Source organism: Camelina sativa, chromosome 7 (genome assembly GCF_030686135.1).
Source record: "Camelina sativa cultivar CO46 ecotype springtype chromosome 7, ASM3068613v1".
Taxonomy (NCBI): Eukaryota; Viridiplantae; Streptophyta; class Magnoliopsida; order Brassicales; family Brassicaceae; genus Camelina; species Camelina sativa.
In genome coordinates this window covers 1,646,907-1,674,299 of record NC_141886.1, presented here as the reverse complement: position 1 = coordinate 1,674,299, position 27,393 = coordinate 1,646,907, and the positions used below count along the sequence as shown (strand labels likewise).

General features: G+C 35.7%; 3 protein-coding genes and 2 pseudogenes across 6 annotated transcripts; 4 read left to right on the top strand and 1 right to left on the bottom strand.

Moving 5' to 3' along the window:
• Positions 1–4,372: 4,372 nt before the first annotated feature.
• LOC104699846 (GATA transcription factor 4) lies at positions 4,373–5,786 on the top strand. Its single transcript, XM_019227359.2, has 2 exons — positions 4,373–4,856; positions 4,943–5,786. Exons 1-2 carry the CDS (start codon positions 4,656–4,658, stop codon positions 5,477–5,479), a joined length of 738 nt encoding a protein of 245 aa, XP_019082904.1. The 5' UTR covers positions 4,373–4,655; the 3' UTR covers positions 5,480–5,786.
• Positions 5,787–6,185: 399 nt separating this feature from the next.
• Positions 6,186–7,304, bottom strand: LOC104699845 (protein transport protein Sec61 subunit beta pseudogene; annotated as a pseudogene). Its single transcript, XR_015562269.1, has 2 exons — positions 7,168–7,304; positions 6,186–6,719 (listed from the first exon to the last, which is right to left on the bottom strand). The product of XR_015562269.1 is annotated as a protein transport protein Sec61 subunit beta pseudogene (transcript).
• Positions 7,305–11,357: 4,053 nt separating this feature from the next.
• LOC104699844 (cyclin-U2-2-like) lies at positions 11,358–12,519 on the top strand. The gene is made up of 2 exons (XM_010415242.3): positions 11,358–11,912; positions 12,008–12,519. The coding sequence occupies exons 1-2, from the start codon at positions 11,500–11,502 to the stop codon at positions 12,279–12,281; spliced, it is 687 nt and encodes a 228-aa protein (XP_010413544.1). The 5' UTR covers positions 11,358–11,499; the 3' UTR covers positions 12,282–12,519.
• A 2,069-nt stretch (positions 12,520–14,588) lies between these two features.
• On the top strand, positions 14,589–16,264 carry LOC104699843 (expansin-B5-like). 2 transcript variants are annotated; one of them, XR_015560787.1, is made up of 5 exons: positions 14,589–14,905; positions 14,994–15,106; positions 15,198–15,382; positions 15,572–16,089; positions 16,229–16,264. XR_015560787.1 is itself a non-coding variant. In XM_010415241.2 (4 exons), exons 1-4 carry the CDS (start codon positions 14,752–14,754, stop codon positions 15,912–15,914), a joined length of 795 nt encoding a protein of 264 aa, XP_010413543.1. In that variant the 5' UTR covers positions 14,655–14,751; the 3' UTR covers positions 15,915–16,256. The 2 variants fall into 2 exon arrangements, 1 of the variants encoding a protein (XP_010413543.1); XM_010415241.2 differs by having other exon boundaries at positions 14,655–14,905; positions 15,572–16,256.
• Positions 16,265–16,833: 569 nt separating this feature from the next.
• On the top strand, positions 16,834–18,799 carry LOC104699842 (zinc finger protein ZAT9 pseudogene; annotated as a pseudogene). Its single transcript, XR_015560877.1, has one exon. The product of XR_015560877.1 is annotated as a zinc finger protein ZAT9 pseudogene (transcript).
• Positions 18,800–27,393: the final 8,594 nt, after the last annotated feature.

Below are 27,393 nucleotides of genomic sequence, written 5' to 3'. Positions count from 1 at the left end.
AAATTCTAGATTTAATTAACCTTAACCTAAAGTAAAATGATTCGGCTTATTATTATTAACCAGCATCTTATCAACCTGCAGAACATGATCAGTATTTTAGTGGGTTGGCACGACGTAGTAAAGTTGATCCAGCAAAAGTTGTATTCAAAGCAAGAAAAATAAGATAAGAAGTTATTATAAGAGGCTATATATGTACAAACATATTTTCGTAAATATATATTGGTTTATTTTATATGGAGTATGTAGACGTTATATATGGACGTTGAAGTTTACTTTAAATTGATGTACGAATTCTATACATTTATGTTTTGGCATTAGATAATGATTCGAATACACCGCGTCGTTTGCATCATCCATAATGAGAAGAATATAAATGGGTTTTAGATATACATATCACGGCCCAATTCAAAATTGTGGCTTTGCCGGAGATTTTCCGACGCACCGTAACATTCCTATGGCTATGGCGTATAACGACGCCGTACGTGTTTTCTGTCTTATGTCTGACACATTTTCTGTGCTAAACAATGTCCCCAAGTGGTGGTTGTCGCATTCTATGGAGACTAGGCCCCACGGCCCATAATTCACAATACAAACAGAAGCCCATTCCACATCATCTTCTCACTAGCTTTGTCTTCAAACTGTTGAGCTTGACGTGTAAGAAAATATAAAACGAATAAAAACGAAAAAGCTTGCGTGGCTAAATCATCGACGTGTACTAATTATGCTTCACTGGGGTAAGTCTTTTAGCTTCAGATTCCACAAATTTAATGAAATATTTTGTTCGTACTGGATTACGGTGCATACACCTAAAGTAAATGAAACCATAGTCTGTTACTAGTACTAAATACTACAATGGAATACTATGCTTCGAAGTCAGACTAATGTATATATATGTACGTCGCTATGAATTGTGGAATGAGTCTTTTATTTTGTTGTTAGTACGAAATATCTCTAAGGTGGTCATTCATTCTATTAGCCACAAAACATGAATATCTCAATAGTCAATACACTACTCAACAATTTATTCGTATTATTTTTTAAAAAAGGGGAGACAGAAAGGACAGTGGATGAGCATAAGGTCATCATTTTTGCATGTTATTCGTCAGAAGAGTAAACATTATCTCAATTAAATAAATACTATTTATTTTACTTAATTAGAAGTGAATGTGATTAAGTGGTGAATAAAGTACAAAGTCTAGCGAGTTAAACAAACGAATATTAAAACATTAATTTGTCATTATGGGCACATGAAGTCGCACGTGTTCGCTTTGGGATCACCGCCGTCACGTGATTCAAGAAAGCCGATCTAGGAATTTTGTTGAAGTTGAAGCACGATGATGATGATGATAATATTCGTATGTATCATCATCAAATGAATAAGCAAAGAGAGATTCTTATTCCAAAGGAAGAAGAATAAAAAAGTAACTGGAACCACACTAAGTAAGAAAGCCTCTCTCTGGTTGACAAAAAAAAAAAAAAAAAGAGAGCCGCTTGGGGAGAAGCTAAGCGCACCCGTACGTCGATGTACTTGCTCTGTGTATCTATCTAGTTTTCTCAAAGATGAGACTGAACCATGACAGGCTTAGGCCCACCAATCACCGTCACATTCTCTCTACACTCGTTTTTCTCGCTCTTTTTTTTTCCAATTAGTTCACAACTTCACATCGTTTAAATATTTATTAAGTTAGTATATGTTTTCTTCTGTTTTTCTTAAATAAAAACCGAGTAGAATTTGATCAAACTCTATAAGTGAATTCATTTTGGATAAATCAAAATTTGATTAATTAAAAAAATATACTTTTTGTTTATAAGGAGTTTCTAATTCTGTTTACTTGTGGTCAGCAAGTTCCTAATTCTGTTTGGTCAACTAATTGGCTGGATTACATTGCCTAGTGGTTCTTTTGGGGAGATACTTCTGATAAAACTAATATTGCCTAGTGGTTAATTAAGTGTGTGTATGCAATTTAGCGAAAACCACTAGTTCAAGCTTCGAATTCATGGCAACAAAAATAAAATGAAAGTTCGGATAAGCTCGGACAGAAATTACAACACAGTACTATACAAATTTCCCTATGTAACTTTTTTCCTACATGCGATTTATACTTTGGAAAAGAAATTCTACAACGACAAAATATACTATTTATATAGGTGTCTACGAAAGGGAACCTTCTGAATGAGACAGAAGATGCCAGCTGGAAAAACTATTGTCGGTAGTAAAATAAAAAATGTTAATTAAACTGAATAAAATACAAGTTTATCTCCGTTGGCTGTTCCTCTACTTTCGTGCCATCTTGTTTTAGAAGTTAATGTCCACTCCAGTGGACTCTTTAGTCTTTAGTAACAAATGCTAACATCTTCTTGCAATCGCATTTATAAATGCATGCTACTATGAGTGTTAGTTGACCAGAAAATTATACCGTATGTGAGGTAGTAAATTGTATGTTCGAATATTTTTGCAATTACTAAATGAAAATACTTGGCATGATCTAAAAACCTGCCATTTTAGCGCGGGATTATGCTATAAGCACAACAAAATTAATATTATAATTTTAAAAAGATTGTAAATTGACTTCATTAGTTCACTTCATAGTCAAGTAATGGTTTTTTATAGCATTTGAAATCTTTCAAATCATTTTCTCGGTTTTTTTTTTTGTTTTTCTTTGCTTACCTTCTTCATGGCTAGCTTCGTCTTACAAAGAAAAATCTTCGAGGCACGTGAAGATGAGAACGGTCCCCACATGCGGCCACGTGGATTTACTGAATTATCTTTCGTGCAATGATAAAATATTTTGTAGCTTCAGAACTTGTTATGGATAGGCCAATAATTAAAATTGTCGGCTCTTATCATCCATAAATCACTAATTTATCTGCCGAACAACTCTACTCTACTAAACTGTGTAGCAAGAACGTTTGTGGAAACAGACCAAACACACTTCAACAAGTTGCGCCACGCCCGCTATTCTGCGAACACCGTGTATCTGCAATTTGTAAGTCAATGCTTATGTTCTACCTTTAAAGCCTAGTAAATCATATATACTCTTTGAAATCCATAGATTGGTTAAATAATCAGACACATCTTCCCGGATCAAAGCCTCCCCTTATGATGATTGGCGGTGGCACATAAAAATTGAGCACAAGATAGTGATGCATATGAATGTATATTTTTTTAGCTGAATATGATAAACAATGTTCGTAACAATTGGTTCCCTGTTCTTTATATATACCATATGCATGTGTCGTGCGTGTTTGTACATTGTGAGTAGTTGTATAGCTTAAAAAAATGAATAAATTTATAAGAGCAATGCATGAAAGAGACATAAGAAGATAAATGATAGGAAAAAAATATTATGTATAGAAACCTAAAAGGAGGGCCATAGGAATTTATAGAACCAAAGTGCAATGCACTTCGGATCGTCGGTCTAACTCATCCATCTCCTTGATTGTCTCCATCCATTTCCCCATTCCCCCATTACAATTTTTTTAATAATAAGTATCTCTTCGATTTATAAAATAACTTAAAGTAACACATTATCAAAAGCAATTAAAACATAAAAGATTAAAAATAGATAACAGAACTAGTATTACAAGATATAAATCATCAAAAACTAAATTGTGTTACTTCTTCTGGTGAATAAGATAGTTTTATCACTTCAGTTTCTTTAGAATCCTCATGTAAACCAGTACTGATGATAGACATGCTACGGTTACTGAAGAATGATATTATACACATATGTTGCCACGCTACTCTACAGAGACTCTCATCTCTCTTCTCTTATTTTCTTTGTAAGCTGGAATATTGCAAAATGCGAAATATTTATGTAAACACAATCGCGCAAAGATAGACTAGTCGTGTCATTTTATTGGTGAATAATTGAAGGGCCGATTTTGTTCTCTGCTTTCCTTAATTATTTTTGGTTGCCTCGTTGAATTTTAACAATTTGGAGGTTTGCATTATACAGCCAAACCTAACGTTCAGACTTCAGACTAAAATATACACCCTAGCTACAGCTTATATGCTTGGTTACACATTCGAGGGAAATTAAGTTTTACAAAAAAATAACATAAATATAATTCATCCTTACGATTTAAACGACGTGACATCAAAGAAAAATAAGCAATTTTTTTCAGATATGGTAGAATTCTATTAACAAAACAGTGAAGAGTTTTTTTTATTATTATTTTAGTGAAGAGTTTTACACAAAACAAATCTAGTATAACCTTGCATTAATCTAATTTTTCCGCTTCACTATTTTGTTTAAATAAAACTCATCATAGTCTATAATATATGCATTTTATGACAGAAAATGTAATTCATGGTTAAATAAATTAATGGAATCAAGTTAAGTAAAATAGCCAGCACATGCATATGTTCAAAGAAAAATGTAGACAAAATAGTAGTATATTAAAGTCGATAAAATAAATAAATAGAGAAGAAAATATAAAGAAAAGAGGGAGTGGTCAGGTCAGGCTGGGTGCATGCTAACTCTATGCACGTTCTCCTTGTTGCTCTTCGTCTCTTTCCTCACTTACACTAGACTAAGACTACTCTCTCTCTCTCTCTCTCTCTCTCTCTCTCTCTCTATATATATTAAACCCCTGAACCAGTAGTGACCACATTACCCAGTGAGCGAGTCCGAGAGTCTGAGAGTTAAACAATGGACGTCTACGGTATGTCATCACCTGACTTGCTTCGCATAGACGACCTTCTCGATTTCTCCAACGACGAAATCTTCTCTTCCTCCTCCTCCTCAACCGTAACTTCCTCCGCCGCTTCTGAAAACCCTTTCAACTTCCCTTCTTCCGCCTACACTTCTCCTCCTCTCCTCACCGACTTCACTCACGATCTCTGCGTCCCCGTTCGTCTCCCAATTTCAATTTTCCCCTAATTCTGATTTTCGAATTTTTCAGAGTTCTGATTTTTTTTTGTTTTTTGAATTTGCAGAGTGACGACGCAGCTCATCTCGAATGGTTATCACGATTCGTTGACGATTCCTTCTCCGATTTCCCGACGAATCCTTTAACCATGTCCGTTAGACCTGAGGTTTCATTCACCGGAAAACCTAGAAGCCGCCGATCAAGAGCTCCGGCACCTTCCGTCGCTGGAACTTGGGCTCCGATGCCTGAATCAGAGCTTTGTCACGGCTCTGTTCCAAAACCTAAACACAAGAAGGAATACAACGGTGAATCAGTCACGGCGGATGTAGGAGGAGGAGGAGGAGGAGGAGCGAGGCGGTGTACGCACTGCGCGTCGGAGAAAACGCCGCAGTGGAGAACTGGACCGCTGGGACCTAAAACGCTTTGTAACGCTTGCGGTGTTCGTTACAAATCAGGGAGGCTTGTACCGGAATACAGACCGGCTTCGAGTCCGACGTTCGTGTTGACTCAGCACTCGAACTCTCATCGGAAAGTTATGGAGCTCCGGCGACAGAAGGAGCAGCAAGAATCGTGCGTTTCGATTCCGGCGTTTCAGCCGCGGTGAAAATTCGCGTTTTCGTCGTATGCGGTTTTGGGGTTTTCTCTTTTGGAGGGTTTTTGTGATTGGTGGTAGGGGATGACGTGCCGTAATCCTAACGGCGATGATCACGTGATCGACGCGAGGGGGAGGGGGGGGGGGGGTTACGAGACTTTTTATTAAGTTATCAGTATTAGTTTAAAAGGATGGAACTCTCTCTGCTAATCACGTCATTAATTTGTTAGTATTCATTTGATTTTTGTTTTTGTTTTTTTTTTTTGGTTTTTCACGGCTCTCCTTAAAGTTATATCATTAAATGATTTTATTGGCGGCATTTAATTTTCTTCTTTTTCAGATATAAAAGCCTCTCAACCACCATGGACTCTGCTTTTTTTGTGACTTATGACGTTTAATCTCTCACATTCACACTCATGATATGACATGCTCGTTGATCTTTCATACATTATACATGCATCATACATGTTACATGTAATGTAATCATCATGGTTTAGATTTAGAATTATGATTTTGGAGACTTCACGAGGGCAATACACTTCGTTAAAGAAAGTAACCAAACAAGCATATGATATGAAAACTAAAACCTCAGTTTGGTGTATAAATGTTCCAGCTTTTTCAAATAGTAAACACGGATACCAAATCAAAACTAAAGCAAATTCTTCAATTTTAAAATATCTAAACCAGAAACAATGCTATACCAAACCAATCTGGTTAATTTTCCACTTAAACCACAAAACTATCTACTAAACCAAAGCCAAGAAACAAGAGGGATACAAGTTGTATTAGAAAGACAAAACTTGCAAATATCAAGAAACTGCAAAATGTTGAGCTGGATGCAGACTAGTCAAGAAAACTCAAAACATGAATGAAACGACTATACTGACAAAATTCTCTAAACAGTAAAAAAAGAAGAAGGTATTGATGAGATTTGCTGTATGTTTTCTATGTCCTTGTCTTCATTTGCTCTTGACAAAATAGAGCTTACCCATGACATGAAGAACAGCAACAAAGGCAATGAAACCAATGCTCATAATAAGAACAACGTTCGGAGAAATCTTGAGACCAGGGGCGTCGTCTGTGTAGAACTGAAGCATTGTTCCGGCTGCTCCTCCACCAGCTCCACCACCGGCGCTGCTGTTTCCACCACCACCAGCAGGCTTCCTCCTCCTCATGCTTGCAGTTGCAGCTGCACTTCCTCTCTGTGGAGCTCCACCACCTACCATTTTTGCTTCACTTCTTGTTTCTTAAACTAATTCAATAAAAAAACAAACAAACTTAAGAAATCATAAAGTAGAAATCTCCACAGCAAATGTTTGTAAAAAACCATACAGATCAAAGATGAAATCCAAGAACAATGTCAAAGAAACTTCTTCTAAGCTGTGATTAATGTTTAATCCAAATCACATAAACCGAAAAAAAGTTTGACGATGTAATCATCATTATCAAGATTCATCATCATAACCAAAAAAAAAAAAAAAGCAAGATTGGGCATGCAAATCAATAAAAACGTGTCATAATCGTAATTTACAACTGGTGTTACGGTAGCGAAATCAACATCTACATCAGACATATAGTATATGCGATCATGTTACAAACCCTATGCATTTGTTCTAAACAATCAAACATTGCGAGATGTTCGAATGTATCATAATAGTCTCTTAGATTCAAAGAAACGGGTTTCGAATTAGAGAATTCACCTGTTCCGGCTTCAGTTTCCTGATCGCGTCGTCGACAACGTTTTAGGGGAGAGAAGTTGCCAATGTCCGTAAATCGCAGACTCGTCGTCGACCATTCACTTTCTTTTTATGAATTTGAGAGTTTTGTCTCTCTTCTGTGAGGCCACGCAACTCGTTCGCGTAACGACCAATTGTGTAACGACACGTAATCAGTTGAATGTAAAGAACCATTCAATTTGTAATTGACACGTGGACACAACAGACTTTGCACGACTTTGCGCCTTTGGTTCTAAAAATATTCGTTTCCTTCAAATTATTGAAATCATCAAAATCCACGATTGAAGGGAAACTATAAAAGATAAGAGATCATACCATGTTAGAATCGGCTGCATCTTCAAATGATTAGACTGAGTTTTCATAACATAGTTTTCGTTTAGAGACCCATTAGTTTCTTCTTTTTGTTTAGAGTGAATTTGTGTTGTATAACTTTATGCTCTAAAACTTTAGTAAACTGTTTTATACTGTATTTCTTTTATCTAATGGATAAATTTGGCTGCATCTTCCAATGATGATTAGAGAGATCTAATTAGTTTTCTCGTTGTTTAGAGACAACTGGTTATAAATATCCTTCAGCTTAAGAGCCCAACTCTATTTCTCAATTTTTTTTAGTTATTGGGCCGGGCCCATTTACTCTCCTATGGATACAAAATAGGAGATCAAAAATTATGAAAAGTATACACGCTAAGATACAGTTATTTATCAAAAGTTTATACAAAATAAAAAAATAACAAAGTTTTGAGCCCAAGAGAAAGATGAATCTCAACAACGTACTAGTTCTCACTTCTCAGGATAGCTGAATCTCTTAGGCTAATAAAACCAAACCAGAAAATTGCATCCGTCAAGTAGTTTGTGTTTAGGGATACTCAATCATTTTCGTCTATTACAACCACTTAATTGGTTTCATCAACAACATTTGATTTAGACGGTTTGAAAAAAAAAGGTTTATTTTGATGGCGATGGATTTTGAAAGAAACTTTGGCGATTTCAAAAAAGGTGTAACATTTAATTGTTTCTACGACCACACCAGAAAAATACAACTAGTTATTTCTTATCCTTTACCAAAAATTTGCCAAGAGATATATCCAGGCAAGTCCAATATCATGATTACATTTTCTGGTCCAAACTCCTAAATATACTTTCAAAAGTTGAGAAGAAAATCATAGTTTATAACTTTATATACGAAGAGAAATTAATGTACACCGGTAAGGCAATGATAAATATATATATATATATATATATATATATACATATATAATCGTTGATACTTTTAGTGGTAGGTCATGTACTTAATTATATATGAGGTCATAATTAAAGGCAGAAATATCTGCTGACGGCGACATGGCTCCACAGTCCAGAGTCCACAGCAACGAAAACTTTTATTTTTCGATTAAGTAGTACTCTAATCATTCAAGAAAAAACGTTTGTTTCTACACGGTTTCGTTAATCCCTATGCGTGAACCTACGTTAATTAAGTCGTTAGCAGAGGAAACCAAGAAAGAAGCTTCGCCAGGCGTACGTTCAAGTAAGTAGCGTAGTACGTTGTATTTTAAACGTATTATTATACCTTTTCATACATTTTTGTTTCTTTTATAGATCTCGATTACGATCTACCAGGCGAGACACATAGGTATGTAATGTAGTACTGAAAGTGATATATAAAATAAACAAGAGTGTGTAGTCTCTCACGGGACCGATCGATCTGAGTCTCACAATAGTAATAGATGTCAAAAAAAAAGTCTCACAATAGTAATATAATGTAAGTGGTCGACAAAAAAAAAATAATAAAGTGATGTTTGATATGTTGTTAGCCCATTAGTTTTTGTTCCACTTCGAACAAATTATTATAGTTAAATTAAAATACTTTCTTTTTCTTCCCAATTTCGCCCAAAAATATAAGAAAATAAGCTAAAAAACAGCCAAAAGCTTTAGTTCATCGATAATTACAATCAAAAGTCTATTTTTTGTTTTTTTGGGCCAAACACAACCAGACAGTTTAAAAAAAAATAGATAATACTACATACAACCAAAGGAAGGATAATAGCGTTCAGAAATATAGAAACTAAATATTAAGCTCATCGCATTAATCTGTTTCTATCGGTCTCGCTTTCATGCTCCGTTCGGTTGAATGACAAAGACCCTTTTCCGTTTCTTATGTCTTCCCAATCCCACGTGAGATTGGTATTTCTCTTAAGTATTCCTCCTCGCTTTATTAGTACGTAGGTGTGTATTTAGCATTAGATATTTATAATTATATATGATGAACTGAATCAATCGTACAATTGTTACATTGTCTAAAATAGACGGGTTAACACAAAATACACAAACAAACAAGTACAAAACTCTGAAACACTGAAATAAGTTAGACTCGAACTTCCTATAATTTCACAAGATGAAGAATTTTCAATTGGGTATTTTTATGGAAAATAGAAACGACATCGATTTTTGGAGTCATCTGGAAGGTGGAAAGAAGCTACTAAAAACAAGCAATTCTTTAAAAATATAATATTTTTAAAAAGTACTAAGAAGAAAATAAAAATAGTTTAAAAGATTTGTGTGTCGCCTTTTTGTAAGCCAACGTACATATATAACAGCTAAGCAATATTTTTCTTTCATATTCTACAGTATAAGTATTATACTAGTTCAAAATAAACAAATCCCAAAAATTACATTAAACAAACAATCGCCGCCGACAGTTTGGTGGAGATGCGAAGAGAAGTCAGCGTAGTGCAAAGTCTCTCAGCGAACAAGAGGTTTAGCTTCGGAAACCGCTCGTGTGAATCTCGTCAACACCTGGTCGCCAAGTTTGAAGTACCATAACACGACCCACACGTGTGCAGTTGCTCCTTATTTCAACGCTAATTGCCTAATTTCTTCTTCCATGCCATAATAACTTACTACTAGGTCACAACATTTTTTGTTTAATGTAGAGATCTTCTTTCAATTTGGGTTTAGACTTTCTATAATAATCTTAACTATTAATAAATTAAAAAATGATAGTTGATTTCTAAAGATTGTGTTGAAGAACTTTGTTGTGAAAAAACACAAATTAACAGGTTTATGAAATGTTGTAATATGAGTTGAAGATTTGATTAAAACAACAAAAGGTACAAGTACACATCGGTCTGACTTTTGAGTGGTCTAAAAATCCCACCGTCTAAATAGGTTAATATACCACGCAACTATCAAGATTCAAGAATACATTGCATGTGCAATGCCATATATTGCCTTGAGACATTTCAACTTATCAAGTACTGTGTTGTCTTTATGGAAATTCCTAGTTTATGTAGTGATGTAGAAACTATATACGTCATTCTTTTACTTTTTTAAAAAACAAATTGGTGTGGATAACTAAAATCCGTATGGGTGATAATAGTCTACTTGTAATATATATGGACGCAATAAAACCACAAGTAATAAATGGTTTTAAAATCGAGAAAGAAAGAAAAGAAAAAAAACAGAGGAAGCTACCAAATCTACCACTACCGTACGAACTAACCCATCCATCAATCAATTCAGTTAGTCTATCAAAACTCATGTTTTGTTGTACGAATGAACTGCTGAGTGTAGTAAATAAACAAATCAAATCGTAAGAGATAATAAGAATTAATTATTGTATATACATATCAATTGCACAGCCCAACTCAGATTCAACCAAACTTCATCTTCTTTTTTTTGTTCTTTCTGAAACTATATAACTACTTCTACGTCTTTGTCTTCTTATATTAATATTGACATCTATATCTATATATCCCTACACTGTATTTATTAGAATGACAAGAAGTTATGTTCGTTCTACTTTTCAACAAACTATACGCACCGAGTTCGTTGGAGTGTACTGTTTATATGCAACATATACACACACATATATATATATGTATATATGCTTCTATTAAACTAATATTAATTTTCCTTTTAAAGTGGTAACAAAAGAAAAAAAATTCAGATCGAGTCTCAAGCTTATAAATTAAAAACTCAAAACTTTGACCTACCGTACACATGAAACTGTATTTAAATTGTTACTACCATGATATAAAAGTCATTATAAAACGAGTTCATTCATATACACACGAAGGTTAGTGAAAAAAAAACTAAAAATTGAATAAAGTAATAATTAAAAGAAAAGAAGGGGAAGGTACGTAATCGTTACAAAAACATCTCAAAGCTTTATATATAAAAAGCCTCTCTCTCTCTCTCTTTCACTTCATCACTTCAAATCCTCTCTTCCTCTTCGTTTTACGTCGTCGATCAAACTTTGTTAAATTCTTTTCTCCCGACGAAAACAAGAAATATTCAATGGCGGTTTCGAATTCTCTAACCATCTCTCCAAGAAAACTCCGGTCTGATCTTTACTCATACTCCAACAACCAAAACAATTCCGAGACGCCTCTGGTTATCTCTGTTCTATCGTCACTCATCGAACGAACTCTGACACGTAACCAGAGGATTAGCAGCCGGAGAACGGTTCCGGCGTCGTCTTCTAGCAAGACTCAGATCTTCGATAGCCGTGAAATACCTGACATGACCATCCAATCGTACCTAGAGAGAATTTTCCGGTACACTAAAGCCGGTCCTTCCGTTTACGTGGTGGCTTATGTCTACATTGACCGGTTTTGTCAAACCAATCCCGGTTTTAGAATCAGTCTCACCAATGTACATCGTCTCCTCATCACCACCATCATGATCGCTTCTAAATACGTCGAAGATTTGTAAGTATCCTAGCTAAACTTCACTTTCACATATATTTCTTTCTATAATTTTTTTTTTTTTTTTCTAAATTAGTTATATTCTCTGTGCTTTTCAGGAATTATCGGAATTCATATTTTGCGAAGGTAGGTGGATTAGAGACCGAGGAACTGAACAAGTTAGAGTTAGAGTTCCTGTTCTCGATGGGATTCAAGCTACATGTTAATGTGAGTGTGTTCGAGAGTTATTGTTGTCATCTTGAAAGAGAAGTTAGCTTTGGAGGAGGTTATCAGATTGAGAAGGCATTACGTTGCGCTGAAGAGATCAAATCCAGACAAATGATCGTTCGAGATCCTAAACATCATCATCACTTTGCTCGAATCTTGTTGTAGAGAAAGAAACTCTGTTTTTTTCTTTCAAAACAATTCTTAGTTTTGGGTTTGTCGTTTTGTGCTTAGTGGTCTTGACTTTCTGACAAACTTGTTGGTTAGAGTGTTTTGTATATTTTTTGTTTTTGTTTTGGGTAGGTTGTAATTGTAAATATATATATAGATGCGTAGAGATCATTAGCGGTGATGTAAAGTAGGAGATTCAAATGTCTATTGAATTTGGTAACGTGGTTCAAATCTATGTCCTTGCTTGCATTCATCTAATCAATCATAACAATTTCAGGTATCAAAAAGGCAGTAAAATTAGCCAACTAGTATCATTATTTGAATTGTATACGCAAAATTTAGAAAACTTATATATAACTTCTGGACTAAAAATCTTGAAATTTTGTTTATTTTTCTATCATTTGGAAATGAAAAATCGGAATTTAGCAAATAAAGGAAAGTTAGACAACCAAACATATTATTTAGTCCAATAATTCAACAATATCTAAATTGATAATTTTTCCAAATATGTATATGAAAGTTAAAAGATAGGATTTCTATGCTGATTTGGTGTCTAATAATTTGATTAAACGGTGGCTTACGAACATGCATTATTAATACCAATAGCTTTTAAATTCTTTAATAAAGATGTCTTATACTTTCTATGTCTATTATATATACGCGCGCCAACTTTTCTTATTATAAAATATCGAATTATAGTTTCAGATTAATTGAACCTTTCTCATTTTTTGGATGTAGGAAACCATATGATCGTGTCTAGTTTCCGTCGATATAAGTTGTCAAAGAAATGTATTCTCAATTCATCATTGCTCAACATATATATTGTTTTCGTAGAATCTCACAAGTTAGCATATTGTATCTTTTCATTCTTATGCGAAAAAATAGTTGAAAACCTTGACATATTCTACTAGCTTAATTATTTTATAACCACAAAATTATTTAACACTCTTAATCATATACTGTTTTTGTTATATTATTAAACAACTCTAATTATGCCATTTGATAAGAATACAAGTGTGTTCTAAAATTTTCTTATTAATACTTTACAAAAAGAGCAGTGTAGTGTGGTTCACGAGCATTCACCTAACCAAAGGCATCGATCAATCATTAGGCCTTAATCCTTTGCACCAAATATTTAAAAGAATAAGATTAGGATTGATGTGTTGATATGATGTCTAATAATTGCCTCACCAAAAGGTATACACACTAATATAGTAGTATACCTTGACTTTGTCTTTATTGGGTATTTTATTATATTGGTTTAACTTCTATAATAATGTTTAACAAAATTTCACAATGGTTCGAACTTCTACATTGGTCGCACCTACGTTAGTCATTAGTAAATTTAGGAGAACTGTTTTTATTTTTTTCTCTTTTCTTGGGACATAAGATTAGATATGTGATTAAAAGGATATAAAATTTGGATATTGGATATGGATCTGGGATGATGGGCTTACGGGTTATATTTAACCGACATATTTTTGTCTAAGTTGTCAAATTAAAAGCGTTCACATCCCTTTTGCTCAGCAAAACATATTCTTGGGCCAAAAGAGACCCAAACAAAATCTTCTCTCAACCTTCTCGATCGGATTATTATTGTTGATTACCAGCGCAAAAACTGATTATTATTGTTGATCATGAGAGTATGTATATTATTTATAAATAATAAAACCCTAGAAACTGGATTATAAACCATCGGTCTTGTGTGAATCGTTTTGGACTATCGGTTTCATGTGAACCGTTCAGATGAGCGACGTTTTATAATTTCAAGGATTCCCATGTTTAATTATGATGCTGTATGAAGAAATTTACCAAACTAATTCAGCTTTCATATAGCCTAATATCAACCACTTTTTACCCCATAATGTCACAATTTTATTTCTAATTTCTAACTTAACAGAAACCAAAAACTATAACAGAAACCGTTACCGTTCAAGTTCAACAAAGGTTTAGGCCATGAATGTTTTACAAGTTTTTAAGTAGTTTTTGAATTCTAGTTTCTAGTTTTTAGATTTTAGATTTTGGTTTATGGTTTTTAGATTTTATGTTAAAAATTTATTAAAAAAAGAAAAATAGAAAAAAGAATTCAAGTCACGCTTAAAAATGAAAAACTAGTAAAACATAGATTTTGGTTTTTCTTTGAAAATTACCAAAAACCAACAAAATCTGGATTCCCTAATTTTTAGGAAATCCAATTTTTGCAAAATCTTGATTGGCTTTAAAATAGATTTTTGAAAAATCTAAAACCAAAAACACTTTTAAAATCTTGATAAGCTTTTTAAAGATTTTGTTTTCCTCAAATCTAGGATAACTATAATTGTCTTTTTAGTAATAAACCCAAAGCTATTTAAATTTCTTAAACTCTCTAACAACCAGAAACTAAAAACTTAAAACCTAAAAAAAACCTAATAAATTATATATAAAACTCTGATAAAAAATCTGTATCCATTCAAGATCTAAATTAAACATGGCTTCCTCATCTATCAAATATTTTTCTTTTATCGTTGCTCTTACAACTTTCTTTGCAATCTCATTGAAGCCATGTTCTTGCCATAATAAAACCCACTGGAATACCGCCGGTATCACGTGGTATGGCGACCGTGATGGTCCTGGCACCACAGGTAATTAATCAAACCATGCACTGATCAAAACTTGAAAATATCTTTACATATTTACATACGTACGGTTCGTAAAATCTATTATACACAGGAGGAGCTTGTGGATTTGGTGATGCAGTGGCAAAGCATCCGTACAAATGTATGGTTTCAGCCGGAGGACCTTCATTGTTCAAAGATGGAAAGGGTTGTGGGGCATGTTATAGGGTATTTTACATATAACAATTATAATTAATCGGATATCATAATGTAATATATATAACTACATATATGTACTAATCATGTTTATATGTTATAGCTTAAGTGCGACCATCCGTTGTGCACGAAAAAGCCGATCAAGGTGATGATATCGGATGAATGTGCCGGCTGCACGAAAGAGGCTGTTCATTTTGATCTTAGCGGTAAGGCCTTTGGTGCATTGGCCAAACGTGGCAAGGGAGATCAATTACGCAACCTTGGAGAACTAAAAGTTAGTTACAAACGGTACGTATTGTCAAAAACCGTTTCGGTTCATTTCGTTCGGGTTAATTTTGGATAGAAAATAGCATGTATCGACGTTTCATTTTAACGCATAAGCCGAACAAATTTTGCATGCATGTATCGACGTTCGCTGATAAAACAGTAGCCTTAATTAGTTCTAATCAATGTCTCATACATATAAATATAATGCAGTGCATGTTGCAAACACCCGAAGACTAAGATCGCTATCCATGTGGACGCCGGAGCAAATCCTTACTACATGTCTTTCACCGCTAAGTATGCAAACGGTGACGGGAACTTCGCCTGCATCGAGGTCCAACCGGCCGGAGGAAAGTACATAAAGATGGAGGAAATGAGATCCGCCGTTTGGAAACTAAACTCTGGTTCTCCTTTGAAAGGTCCGTTCAACATCAGGCTTACCTCTGCCGTGTCTGGTAAGAAGATCGTCGCCAAATGCGTTATCCCAGAAAAGTGGAGTCCTGGTGCTATTTACCATTCCACGGTTAACTTCCCCGTTCCAAAGAAGCAGAAGTGATTCCTTTTTTCTTCCCCCTAAATGAATCGTAACGTTTGAAATTTAAAAGGGGTTATTTATATATAAACTTGTAATGGGATAGTATACTATATACTAATTTGAAAAATAATTCATATGGGCTTAGAGTTGTTGTCGATCAGCTAAAAAGGCCCATGATTTTGTAAACGGAATCCGAGTTTGGTTTACGTTTCAACGTAGAACATATAGTAGAGTCTTAGACCGGATCGGATTGGTTTGGGTGAGGCGTTTAATATTGTTGTACTACATGTGAATGGAGAAGTTGCACAAAGTATTGATTAACTGTTCTTCACAAGTTTGGTAAATAAAGACTTCGTAAGTACACTCATAAAGTCTCAATTAATTTGTGGTAAACCACCTAACTATGTAACAAAATACTGAGATTAAAGGTTTATAAAAACTAACGTATTAGAAACACACAAATATGAACGGAAACTAACGTATAATAGAACGTTATCCTTTTTATTAGAAGAAAACAAAAAAACAAAAAATCTAAATTAGTAATATGGGTTTGCCATAATTATGGCATCTTGACTTGTTCTTTTTCCTAAGACAACGCTATTTACTTCGTTTTTTTTTATTCCAAACTAAGAAAAATCGAAATTAAAGGGTAAAAAAACATTTGTTATAAACTATAATTAATCACACGTTTGCATGTTTGTTTGCTTATCTATCGTGATTTATAGCTTAAATTGATCTGTTATACAACAAAAAAAAAGCTTTTTTTGGTCAACTAACATTGAATTGAACGTTAATAATTATCTCACTGTAAAAGGTTGGTCAAAAACTAATTTGTTAAAAGTTACTGCGATCGGTTAGGGTAATTATAAAAAAACAACCGTAGTTTGGGGGGGATTAGTAGGTGGCTGTCACGTACTGTAAAAAACTCACAGCAAACGGATGTTAACATCCTCTCATCATTTCTTAGACAACGTTTTGTTTTGCTGGTTCGTCGTTACAACAAACCACATCTCCTCAAGACTTTCGTACAAACAGCCAACTATCAAATTCCCAAAATACCCCTTTTAACTTTTTAAAAACTTATTTATTTTATTTGAACTTTTAAAAAGACTCAGCCTAGGTATAGACCAAAAATAAATTACAGCTGCTATTTTTGGTGTAAAAACAGAAAAGTTTATGACTATTTAAAAAATAAAACAAAACTTAAATAGAAGGGTAAATCGGGGAATAGTCAATGGAAAAAAAAAAAAAGAGAGAGAAGAAGAAGTTTGCAGAAACGGGCAAGGCTCGCATGTTACATTGTCGCTTCTTCAACTTCATGCATACGCTTTTATTAGATTTTTCTCTTTTCTTTCCGTTTTCCAGTTCAAATATTAAATTTAAGTTTTTTTTCTTCTTTCTTCATCTTCTTGTTAAACAGTAATAAAAGAGAGAGAGAGAGACAAAGAGATAAAAATAAAAATTTAATAATAGTTTTGAGTACAAATATTAAGTTCATTGGTGGAGGAGGAGACGAATGCTTGTAGATTCCACTTCTCTTTTACCTTTTTTGTTTCTCTCTTCTTCTTCTTCTTCTTCTTCTTCTTCGTTCTCTCTGTTCTTTTGTTATTGAAGATGGAGAATTACAAGTGCAGGTATTGCTTTAAGAGCTTCGCTAATGGAAGAGCTTTAGGTGGTCACATGAGATCTCACATGCCGAGTCTTCATGTTGATGAAGAAAGGCCGAGTCAACTCAGTTACGAGACGACTGAGTCCGATGTTTCTTCGTCTTCCTCCAAGGAAAAGAGAAATGGGAAGAAGAAGAAGAATGATCCGAAGTTTGCTTCTACAAGCTCTCTTCTTCTTCTTGAAGACGAGGAAGGTGATGATGAGAGCGAGACAGAGTCGTCTAGGAATGTTATCAACCTGACCCGGAAACGATCTAAGCGAACTCGTAAACTCGATTCGTTCGCGACGAAGAAGAAGAAGGTGAAAACGAGTCAACTCGGTTACAAGCCTGCTGAGTCTGATCCTGAGCCTCCTCATAGCTCAGCTTCTGATACGACGACGGAGGAAGATCTCGCCTTTTGTCTCATGATGCTCTCGAGAGATAAATGGAAGAAGAACAAGAGTAGTAATAATAAGGACGTAGTAGAAGAGATCGAGACAGGAGAAGAAGAAGAAGAAGAAGGTTACAACAACAGGTTAAGCAAGATGAATCGAACGACAACAACAACGACGAAAGGGAGATACAAGTGCGAGACTTGTGGGAAAGTGTTCAAATCTTATCAAGCATTAGGTGGGCATAGAGCAAGTCATAAGAAGAACAGAGTAAGTAACAAAACAGAGCAGCAACGAAGCGAAACAGAGCATGATAATGTGGTTGTTGTTGTTGCTGCTGCTGCTGCTGAGAAGAGAATCCATGAATGTCCTATTTGTTTTAGAGTTTTCGCATCGGGACAAGCACTTGGAGGTCACAAAAGATCTCACGGGATTGGAAATTTATCTACTAATCATCATCATCAAGCTCATCATCAAATCGAGTCTGTGAAACAGAGGATGATAGATCTTAATCTCCCTGCACCAACCGAGGAAGACGAAGTCTCTGTGGTGTTTCAATGAATGCTGAATAAAGGTAACAGACTTTGCGTGATTCGGGTAGTCCAATTTTTCGTAAAGTTTGAATCTTTTTTTATTTTCTTTTTTTTTTACTATTTTTTTTTTGGGGTTTTTAATGTGTTTATTTTAAATGCAAAGGAGGCTACTTTTACATGTTCTAACGCCGATTCTTTTTTCTTCGTATTGGCCTCACGTCGTGTTGGCCTAACTACATAAAATTGAAGAACATTCAAATAAGCTTCTACTTAGTTTATAGACTATTAATGTTATAAAGTATACAACTTTTAATGTTTGTGTTGAAAATTTAATTTTTGGCTCTTCTTGTTGCTTACTACTTTGTTATTGAAAGCTTCTTCTTCTAAGTCCCTACTTGACTTATCTCATTCATTCCTCTTTGTGTTAAAGAGTTTAGTCAAGCCTCTTAAGAATTAAGAATCGCTTTCAAAAGTCGAAAGATATTTAGTCTAAAAGTAAAGAAGACGTTTCGGTTGTAAAGTCCTAGTTCCAACTTCCTACTTAGTTTTAAAGAGTTATGCTTTCTTTGTGTTTAATCGTAATTAATTAGGATATTACGAATTTTCCTTACAAAATCATAACTTCACAAAGTTCTTAGTGAGATACTTGTCTTAAAGCTCATCTTGTAAAGTTTAAACCATCAAATTTAAGGGATGATATATAGAATACTTGGTTGCACAAGTAGATTTGTGTTTGGTCTACCACAAATGTAGAATTATTCTTCGAGTATACTTTATTCTTTACTTATGACTTGAAGCAAAACCCACTAACTTTCACCGCCCCAATAGAATCCAACAAATTGTGTGACTCAGAGTGGTTGTATCCAAGTAATTGCAAGCTTGACTAATCTCGCATTATTAATTTGGTAAGACAAATCACTTGGGATTTGGTGAGATTAGTTCCCTGAAATCATTTTCCATCTGATCATTTATTTACTATTTTCCTAATTTTGGAGGCATTAAAGTGCTTGATGAATCAGAAGCTGGAATGAAAAAAAATGGAGAGTTGAATCGTAAGTAAAAATCTCATTTTATTAAATGCATCTCACTTCTGTCTAAATTTGTGAACCCATTTGATGACAGCCGTTGGTACAAAGATCCTGAGACTGACACTAACCTTCACTAATATTCTGCCTATGAAAAAAGAATAAAGCAAAAGCAAACCCAAATCTACAACCAAAAATAAAAATACAATAAAACAAAAAAAAAAAGGTTGAACTAGTTTGGTCTACTCAACTTATGGCTTACTTCACAATTATGCTGCTGTTGATTGGTCAAGCACTCATGCTTCGGGGAAGACTAAAAACACAATGACTTAAAATTAGGATCTTTACAAAAACTGTATAAATTCTTTATCATACTAGTATATATACATACATTATTTGTGGTTCTAGTTTTTAATCATATTTTAAAATTGATTAATCTGTATTCGTAAAATCACATTCAACTCGTACTAATACTAGTTATTATTCTAAGCTGACAACATTTTTTTAAAGAAGGAGACAAAACACATTGGGTGTGGTTTAAAAACAGAGAAGCACAAAGAAAAGATGTTTGGTTGGGCGTGATTAAAGTATCTCTCTGACTCAATGCACCAGGTTCAGCTTCAAGTCCTCTTCATTTAATTTTCTCCTCTAGTTAAATGTTTTCGAGTGCTCCTTTTTAGTTAAATGTTATTAATTTAGTACAGAAAAGGGAAATCAACTTATAATAATAATGACTTTCACTTAATACAGCCACCGTTATATATCTCTCAACTTACAAGAAGTCTCAATATGAGATTGTATTTGATACAGTATGAGACAAATATATCTCAATTAAAAGAAAACAAACCAGTGTGGCTTCCACGTAACACGACGAAGCTTAATTGGTCAACGGATTCATAAAGTAACTTTCAAGAACATTAACCCACTTTGAATTACGATTTTAATTGTGACTCAAAAGAATTGATTAGTGATAACGTGTTCCTTGCTTTAATACTTTGGACCAGTTATATCTTATAAGTAACTGGTGACATGAAATGGTTAAAAGTTTTCTAGTGAAAAAAGAAGAAAAATATAATATGATTTTTTTTTGCAAAGATATCATTTCATTCAATCAATCAACCGGATAGGATGAGCTTACAATGCATAAATTATTAGCCAAAAGGCAAGATTGAAGAAAGTTACAACAATAATTAAAAAGCGATAAAAGGAATAGAGAGTTCGACATCGAATCCAAGAGATATTGGAGACAAGGACGGTGAAGCAATAAGTCACATACGATTTCAAGGGGCGTCAAAACCACACTCACGGACAAAGCCTGAGGATGAGGATGGTGAATTGTCCTTATCTGTATTATCTGTAGACATTGGGACGTTAAGAAAGGTTCCATGGCCAAGAAGCTCAATGGAATGATCTGCTCATAAGCAAAGCAGATTTTGGAATCGGTTTTAAAGTTTGGTAAAGGTTGCTTGAAGAGGTTTTGGTAACCACCACTCCAAGGGGGTGTGGTCATAATGCCGTTACACTTCAGGCTTTGAACTGGACTGATCTTCCTATCTTTGGTGATTTGCGCTTGAACGGACTCAGGAAGGAAGGGAGATGGAAAGGGAAGATTGAGGAAGGTACGGTAATCCCATCGCCTTGGCGAGGAGATCATAATGCCGTTGTTCCAAAAGCTTCAGATATTGGGGTAGATGCTGTAACATAGCAATTGTGATGGCTCGGCAAACAGGTGGAGCAGAGAGGAGGATAAGCTGAAGTAGCTCCGGTAACAGCCGTTCCTTAGAGACGGTGTCATAATGTTGGTCTTCTTCAAACTTTGGCAAACATAAGTAATACCCCTATGTCTATGTGATTCTAATGGCAAGGTTCTTAAGTATAGTTTGTACCTCCATAGTAACATTGATTGGATATGTCCCAATTGCAGTCTTCGGACAAGTGGTAACATAGCTCGACACAAAGTTAACATACGGGAGAACAAAGCAGAGTTTGGGACAAACCTGGACTTTTGAAAAATAGAGTTTTGTTCACAGGGCCTCGATGAGAAGAGAAATGGGCCGAAGCCCAATTGGCGAGATGAAGGGTCCACAAGAGGAACACCAAAGGAGACTAGGTTTGTGCCGCCGCCGCTCAATCTCATCATCTTCATCGGAGCAAACACCGGTCGGAAACGCTTCGACGGTAGACTTCTCGACGAGGGGGAACCAGCTTCTTTAGATCTGGGAGAATCAGAAGGACTCACCTCAAAATTGAAAGTTGAAGTGCCGCTGGGCAAATGGGATTTCTCTAAAATTAGTTACGCTGGAGAACCAATCAGCAGCGGTTAGTATGAGTGGAGGTTTGTCGTGACAAGTATTATCACTTTAAGATTGTAAAAGTGATTTCTCATTAACCATAGAAATGTACACTTACAAGAGTATATATACAGGTATTAGTACTAAGTAAAAGGAAGCTTAGCACTCTTCTTATTCTATACAATATATATATATATGTTAATATACCCCCCTCAAGCCGAAGCTTCCCGTGGAAGGAAGAGACTTGAAACTGATAAACGGTTGAGAATAGAGTAGAACGGAGCCGGCTGCAACGGTTTGGTGAGGATGTCAGCCAGCTGGTTTTCAGTAGAGACATGTAAAACCTTCAGAAAATCACTCTTAATCCGATCACGAGTGACATGACAATCAATCTCAACATATTTAGTTCGCTCATGAAAAACTGGGTTATTGGCAATGTGCATTGCTGATTTGTTGTCACAGAACAGCTTTGCAGGACAATCAACCTTGATATGCAAGTCCTTCAACATCATATCAAGCCAAAGCAATTCTTTCGTGGTGACTGCCATGCTTCGGTACTCTGCTTCTGTGCTACTGCTACTGCAAACATCCTGTTTCTTCGACTTCCAAGAAATAAGAGAAGTACCCAGAAACACACACATACCAGTGATAGAACGCCTACTCTCCAAACAGGTTCTCCAATCAGCATCAAAAAAACCATTGAGGCATATATCCGTATGAGCAGAGAAGAATAAACCTTGTCCAGGGTTGTTCTTGAGATACTTCAGGATACGAAGAGCAGCTTTGTAGTGAACATCAGTTGGACAAGACAAGTACTGGCTCAAGCGATTCACAACAAATGTAATATCGGGACGTGTGATGCACAAATATAACAGATGAACAACAAGTTCCCGATAAGGCCGACCATCAGATAAAAGCGTACCTGAACCTTTAGTCAAGACCTTCTTGTAGTCCATTGGGGTTGATTTTGGCTTACAACCAAGAAGACCAGGGTAAGTCCAAACAATACTTCCTCTGACATACAAAGATCCCTTCTGAGTTACGAGCAATCTCCAAGCCTAGAAAGAAACGAGCAGGACCTAGATCCTTAGTCTTGAACTGTCGAGCAAGAGCCGCCTTGATGCTCATAACAACCGCATCATTATTGCTGACAAGTAGTATATCATCAACGTAAACCAACACTGCAGTGTAGAATACGTTAGTTTCCTTAACGAACAACGTATTATCAGCAGGAGATTGTTCAAAACCCTCATCAAGAAGCGCCTTAGATAAACATTTGTACCATTGGCGAGAGGCTTGCTTCAAACCATAAAGAGACTTATGAAGTCGACAAACTGGATTTGGTGGTAGAATGCCAGATGTCGGTGTATATCCTTCAGGCAAACTCATGTAAATCTCCTCCTCTAAGTCACTATGCAGAAATGCATTAGTAACATCCATCTGAGTTAAGCTCCAACCCATCTTGGCAGCCAACCCTAAGACAAGCTTGACACTAGCAAGTTTAGCAACATGTGAAAAGTATCAATATAGTCAACACCTTCTTGCTGTGTGTATCCTTTGGCAACTAGACGGGCCTTGTACCATTCAATAGAGCCATCCGAGTTATACTTAATAGTATAAACCCATTTGCAGCCAACAACGTTCTTACCCGGTGGCAATGAAACAACAGAAAGAGCCCTTGTCTGTTCAATAGCATCCATTTCCACATCCATAGCTTTGGTCCATTTCAGAGATAGTATAGCTTGTTTAAAAGTTTCAGGTTATGTTTCAAGAGTTATAGAAAGAACATACAACTGATACGAAGGATTGATAGTAGAATAAGATAAGACAGAACAAAGTGGGTAAGGAGTGGTAGAGAGTTTCAAAGGAGAAGAAGTTGAAATTTGATTAAGAGAGTGATGATAGTCAGATAAGTAACCTGGAGCCTTAGTATTCCGTCGTGGCCTGGCACTTGGTAATGAGACCACACCAGTACCCACAGTAACAGTCTCTGTAACCGGAACAATGACACTAGAGTGTGTATCGGGTGAAGGAGCATGTGACGAAGTAGATGTGGATGCATGAGATGGTGTAGATAATGCAGGAAGAGAAACATCAACCGGAACAGATAATGGCAAAATAACATCACCAAACAAGTCCACATCATGAGTAGCATGCTTGACATTTTGAAAAGGGAAAATGGTTTCATGAAAAATAACATTTCGAGACACATAGACAATATTAGTATCAAGATGCAAAACTTTATAGCCTTTATAACCAAAAGAGTATCCTAGAAAAACACATTCAGTAGCACGAGGACTAAACTTGTGTCTATCCTTTTGTAAAGTGGAAACAAAACAAAGACAACCAAAATTTTTGAAGAAAGAGTAATCCAGTTTCTTTTTAGTAAGAAGTTCATAAGGAGTAACATTGTTCAAAACAGTAGATGGAGTTCTATTAATCAAGAAAACTGCAGTCAGTAAACAGTCACTCCAATAAGCTAAAGGAAGATTTGATTGAAACAAGAGAGAACGAGCCACATTGAGCAAATGTTGATGTTTACGTTCAAGGACAGAATTCTGTTGTGGTGTATAAGCACAAGAATATTGATGAATTATGCCATGTCTACTAACCAAATCAGCAAAAACAAGTTCAGGGGCATTATCAGTTCGTATTTTCTTAACAGTAGTCTAATATTGATTCTCAACCAGTTTAAGAAACAAAGGCAATTTGATTGAAACTTCACTTTTATTATGCAATAGGTAAACCCATGTTACACGACTGTAATCATCTACAATGGTGAGAAAATATTTAAAACCTTCTGTAGATTCTATAGCAAAGGGACCCCAAACATCGAGGTGAATAAGATCAAAGGGAGTAGAGGACCTATGGCCACTATACTCAAAAGGAAGACGTTTTTGCTTAGCTAAATGACATATAGAACAAGGAGACTCAGAGGACAAAGTAGACAATAATGATATACCCGGAACATGCTTTAACTTGTCAGAAGATGGATGTCCTAGGCGTTGGTGCCACAGAGCTCCATCAACCTTCAAGGATCCAGAAAAATGCGACTCAGACAACTGATGATCTCTGCCGTATATGTAAAGCTTGTGAAACAGATATCCTCTACCAATCATCAAGCCCTGAATAGACTCCTGAATATAGCAAAACAATGGATAAAAATGAGCAGAATACTGGTTATGTTTTAACAAAGAACTAACAGAAATCAAGTTAAATTTGAAAGATGGAACATGGAGAACTTCATGCAATGTTAAGGATGATGATAAATGCACAGTGCCACAATGAGTAATATCCACTCTAGCATCATTTGGCAACGTTACTGTAACCCCAGAGACTGATGTAGTCTCATGAAAAAGGGTCATATCAGAACAGACATGACCTGTGGCTCCTGTATCAATTATCCATCTACCAGGAGGTAAATTCGAAGAAAGGGAAGAGATACATTGATGTTGGAAAGTAAGTTGGTAATTCTCATAACAAAGAGATGTAGAAGGAAAAGAGGTAGGAGATTTAGTCATACCAGAAGATGATTGAGGATCCATTACACCATGATCTGTAATGGAACAAAGCTTTGGGGAAGGAGCAGGCTGTTCTGAAGACGTGACATGAGCCTGATATTGTTGAATCAAAGACTGGATTTGATCGTTATTGAGCTTAGTAAGATCCAAATTGACAGCATTAGTCGCAGGAGAAGCTGCTTGATAAGCCGTAACAGCATTGGTCATCGGTTGAAGTTGAGATTTTGTCTGAACAGACTGCGATGGAGGAAACGACTGCGCTGGCTGAGAATAAGATCCAGCAGATCCTCAAGGCTGAGAAAACGAGTTGAATGGTCTCGAAGGTTGAGAACCAGATGAGAAACTCTTATATCCGGGATATAATCTGGAGGATAGCCATGAAGTTTGAAATACTTCTGAACAACATGGCCAAGTTGACCACAATGAGTACACAATGGGCGATTAGAAGGACGAGGTCGGAAGTGATTCTGCATCGCAGCAAAAGCTGCATTATCATAAGATCCATCAAACGAGGACTGATTCGGAAGAGGATAGGCGACTGAGGAAGCAGCCTTAGAATCAGAAGCATGAAAGATAGCACTATCAGCTTTTGGTGTGACACTCGTCTGTCGCTCATCCTGTGTGACCATATTGTAAACTTCATCAATAGAGGGAATCAGTTTAAGCAGCAAGATGTGGCGCCTGGTTGATTCATAAGAAGCATTAAGCCCCATAAGAAACTTAGTAACCTGACTCCGCTGCTGCAACGTCTCCCATATACCAGCTGCATTACACTCACACTTTCCACAAGTGCACAAAGGCAATTCAACATAATTCTTGTATTCCTCCCAAAGAGTAACTAAGGCAGTGTAATAGGAAGTTACATCCATTGAACCTTGCTGAAGCAAACTTAATTGTTGCTCAATCTCATACACACCAGGAGCATTATCTTGTTTGAATCTCGACATCAGACTTTTCCAAATCCCTTTTGCAGTAGGAATATACAACAAACTAGCTCCTATTTTCTTGCTAACAGAGTTGATAAGCCAAGTCGTAACCATATCGTTGCAACGAGACCAAGATCCATAATCGCGATGATTCTCAGGAGGTTTAGAAACCATACCATCAATGAAGCCAAGCTTATTGCGGACATTGAGTCCCATGCGCACAGAACGACGCCACGAGTGAAAGTCTGCTTTGGTGGTTAAACGATCAGAGGCTAAAGCCATTCCCGCATGATCGGAGCTATGCAAGAAATAAGGATTGTTGTACAGATCTGTTGATGAATCAGTTGGATTCGCACGAATCGACGATGATGGAGCCATGAATCGAGCTTGGGAAACTCAGAAATCAAAAGATAAGATCAAAAACAGAAAGAAAGATGAAAGCGCGGAAGAACAAAGTTGAAGATAGAAAAATAGAAGATTCGCGAAGAAAGTGAGAATGATTTGTCGATTTGAGGCACTCATTGAACAATTCGGAGATGAAAACGAAGATAGCGAAGCTCAAAAATAAGAAATCAAGAGGATATCACCATTGAAGAAGATGGATTAAGCTCGCGAAGCTTCAAGAATGAGAAAAAAAGTTTGTTATACTCTGATACCATATTAACACTTTAAGATTGTAAAAGTGATTTCTCATTAACCATAGAAATGTACACTTACAAGAGTATATATACAGGTATTAGTACTAAGTAAAAGGAAGCTTAACAGTCTTCTTATTCTATACAATATATATATGTTAATAACAAGCCTCTCAACTTTCACAGAAGAGTTTAAGCCGCCGTTGAAACTATGTTTTGCGGAGAAATGTTGAGATGATTGAGTATATGGCCGAAACAACATTAAAAACAAGATCTTTAGGAAACAAGAGACGAATGAGGGGAAAAAGTCCCGATGCCGGCAAGCTCGTCGGGCAAGCAAAAGCTTTACCAGCGTGAGATGGAAGTTACGCAAAGAGTTTCGATAGTCGGAGGAGAGAGAGTTTCTTTTTTATTCAAATGGGATCGTCTAATGCAGTTCATTGAAAAAAAAAATATATATGATAAAACAACTAAACAAGTAGAAGAAGTAAAAAGTATAGTTTGTATAGAAATGGTAGAGGTACCGACT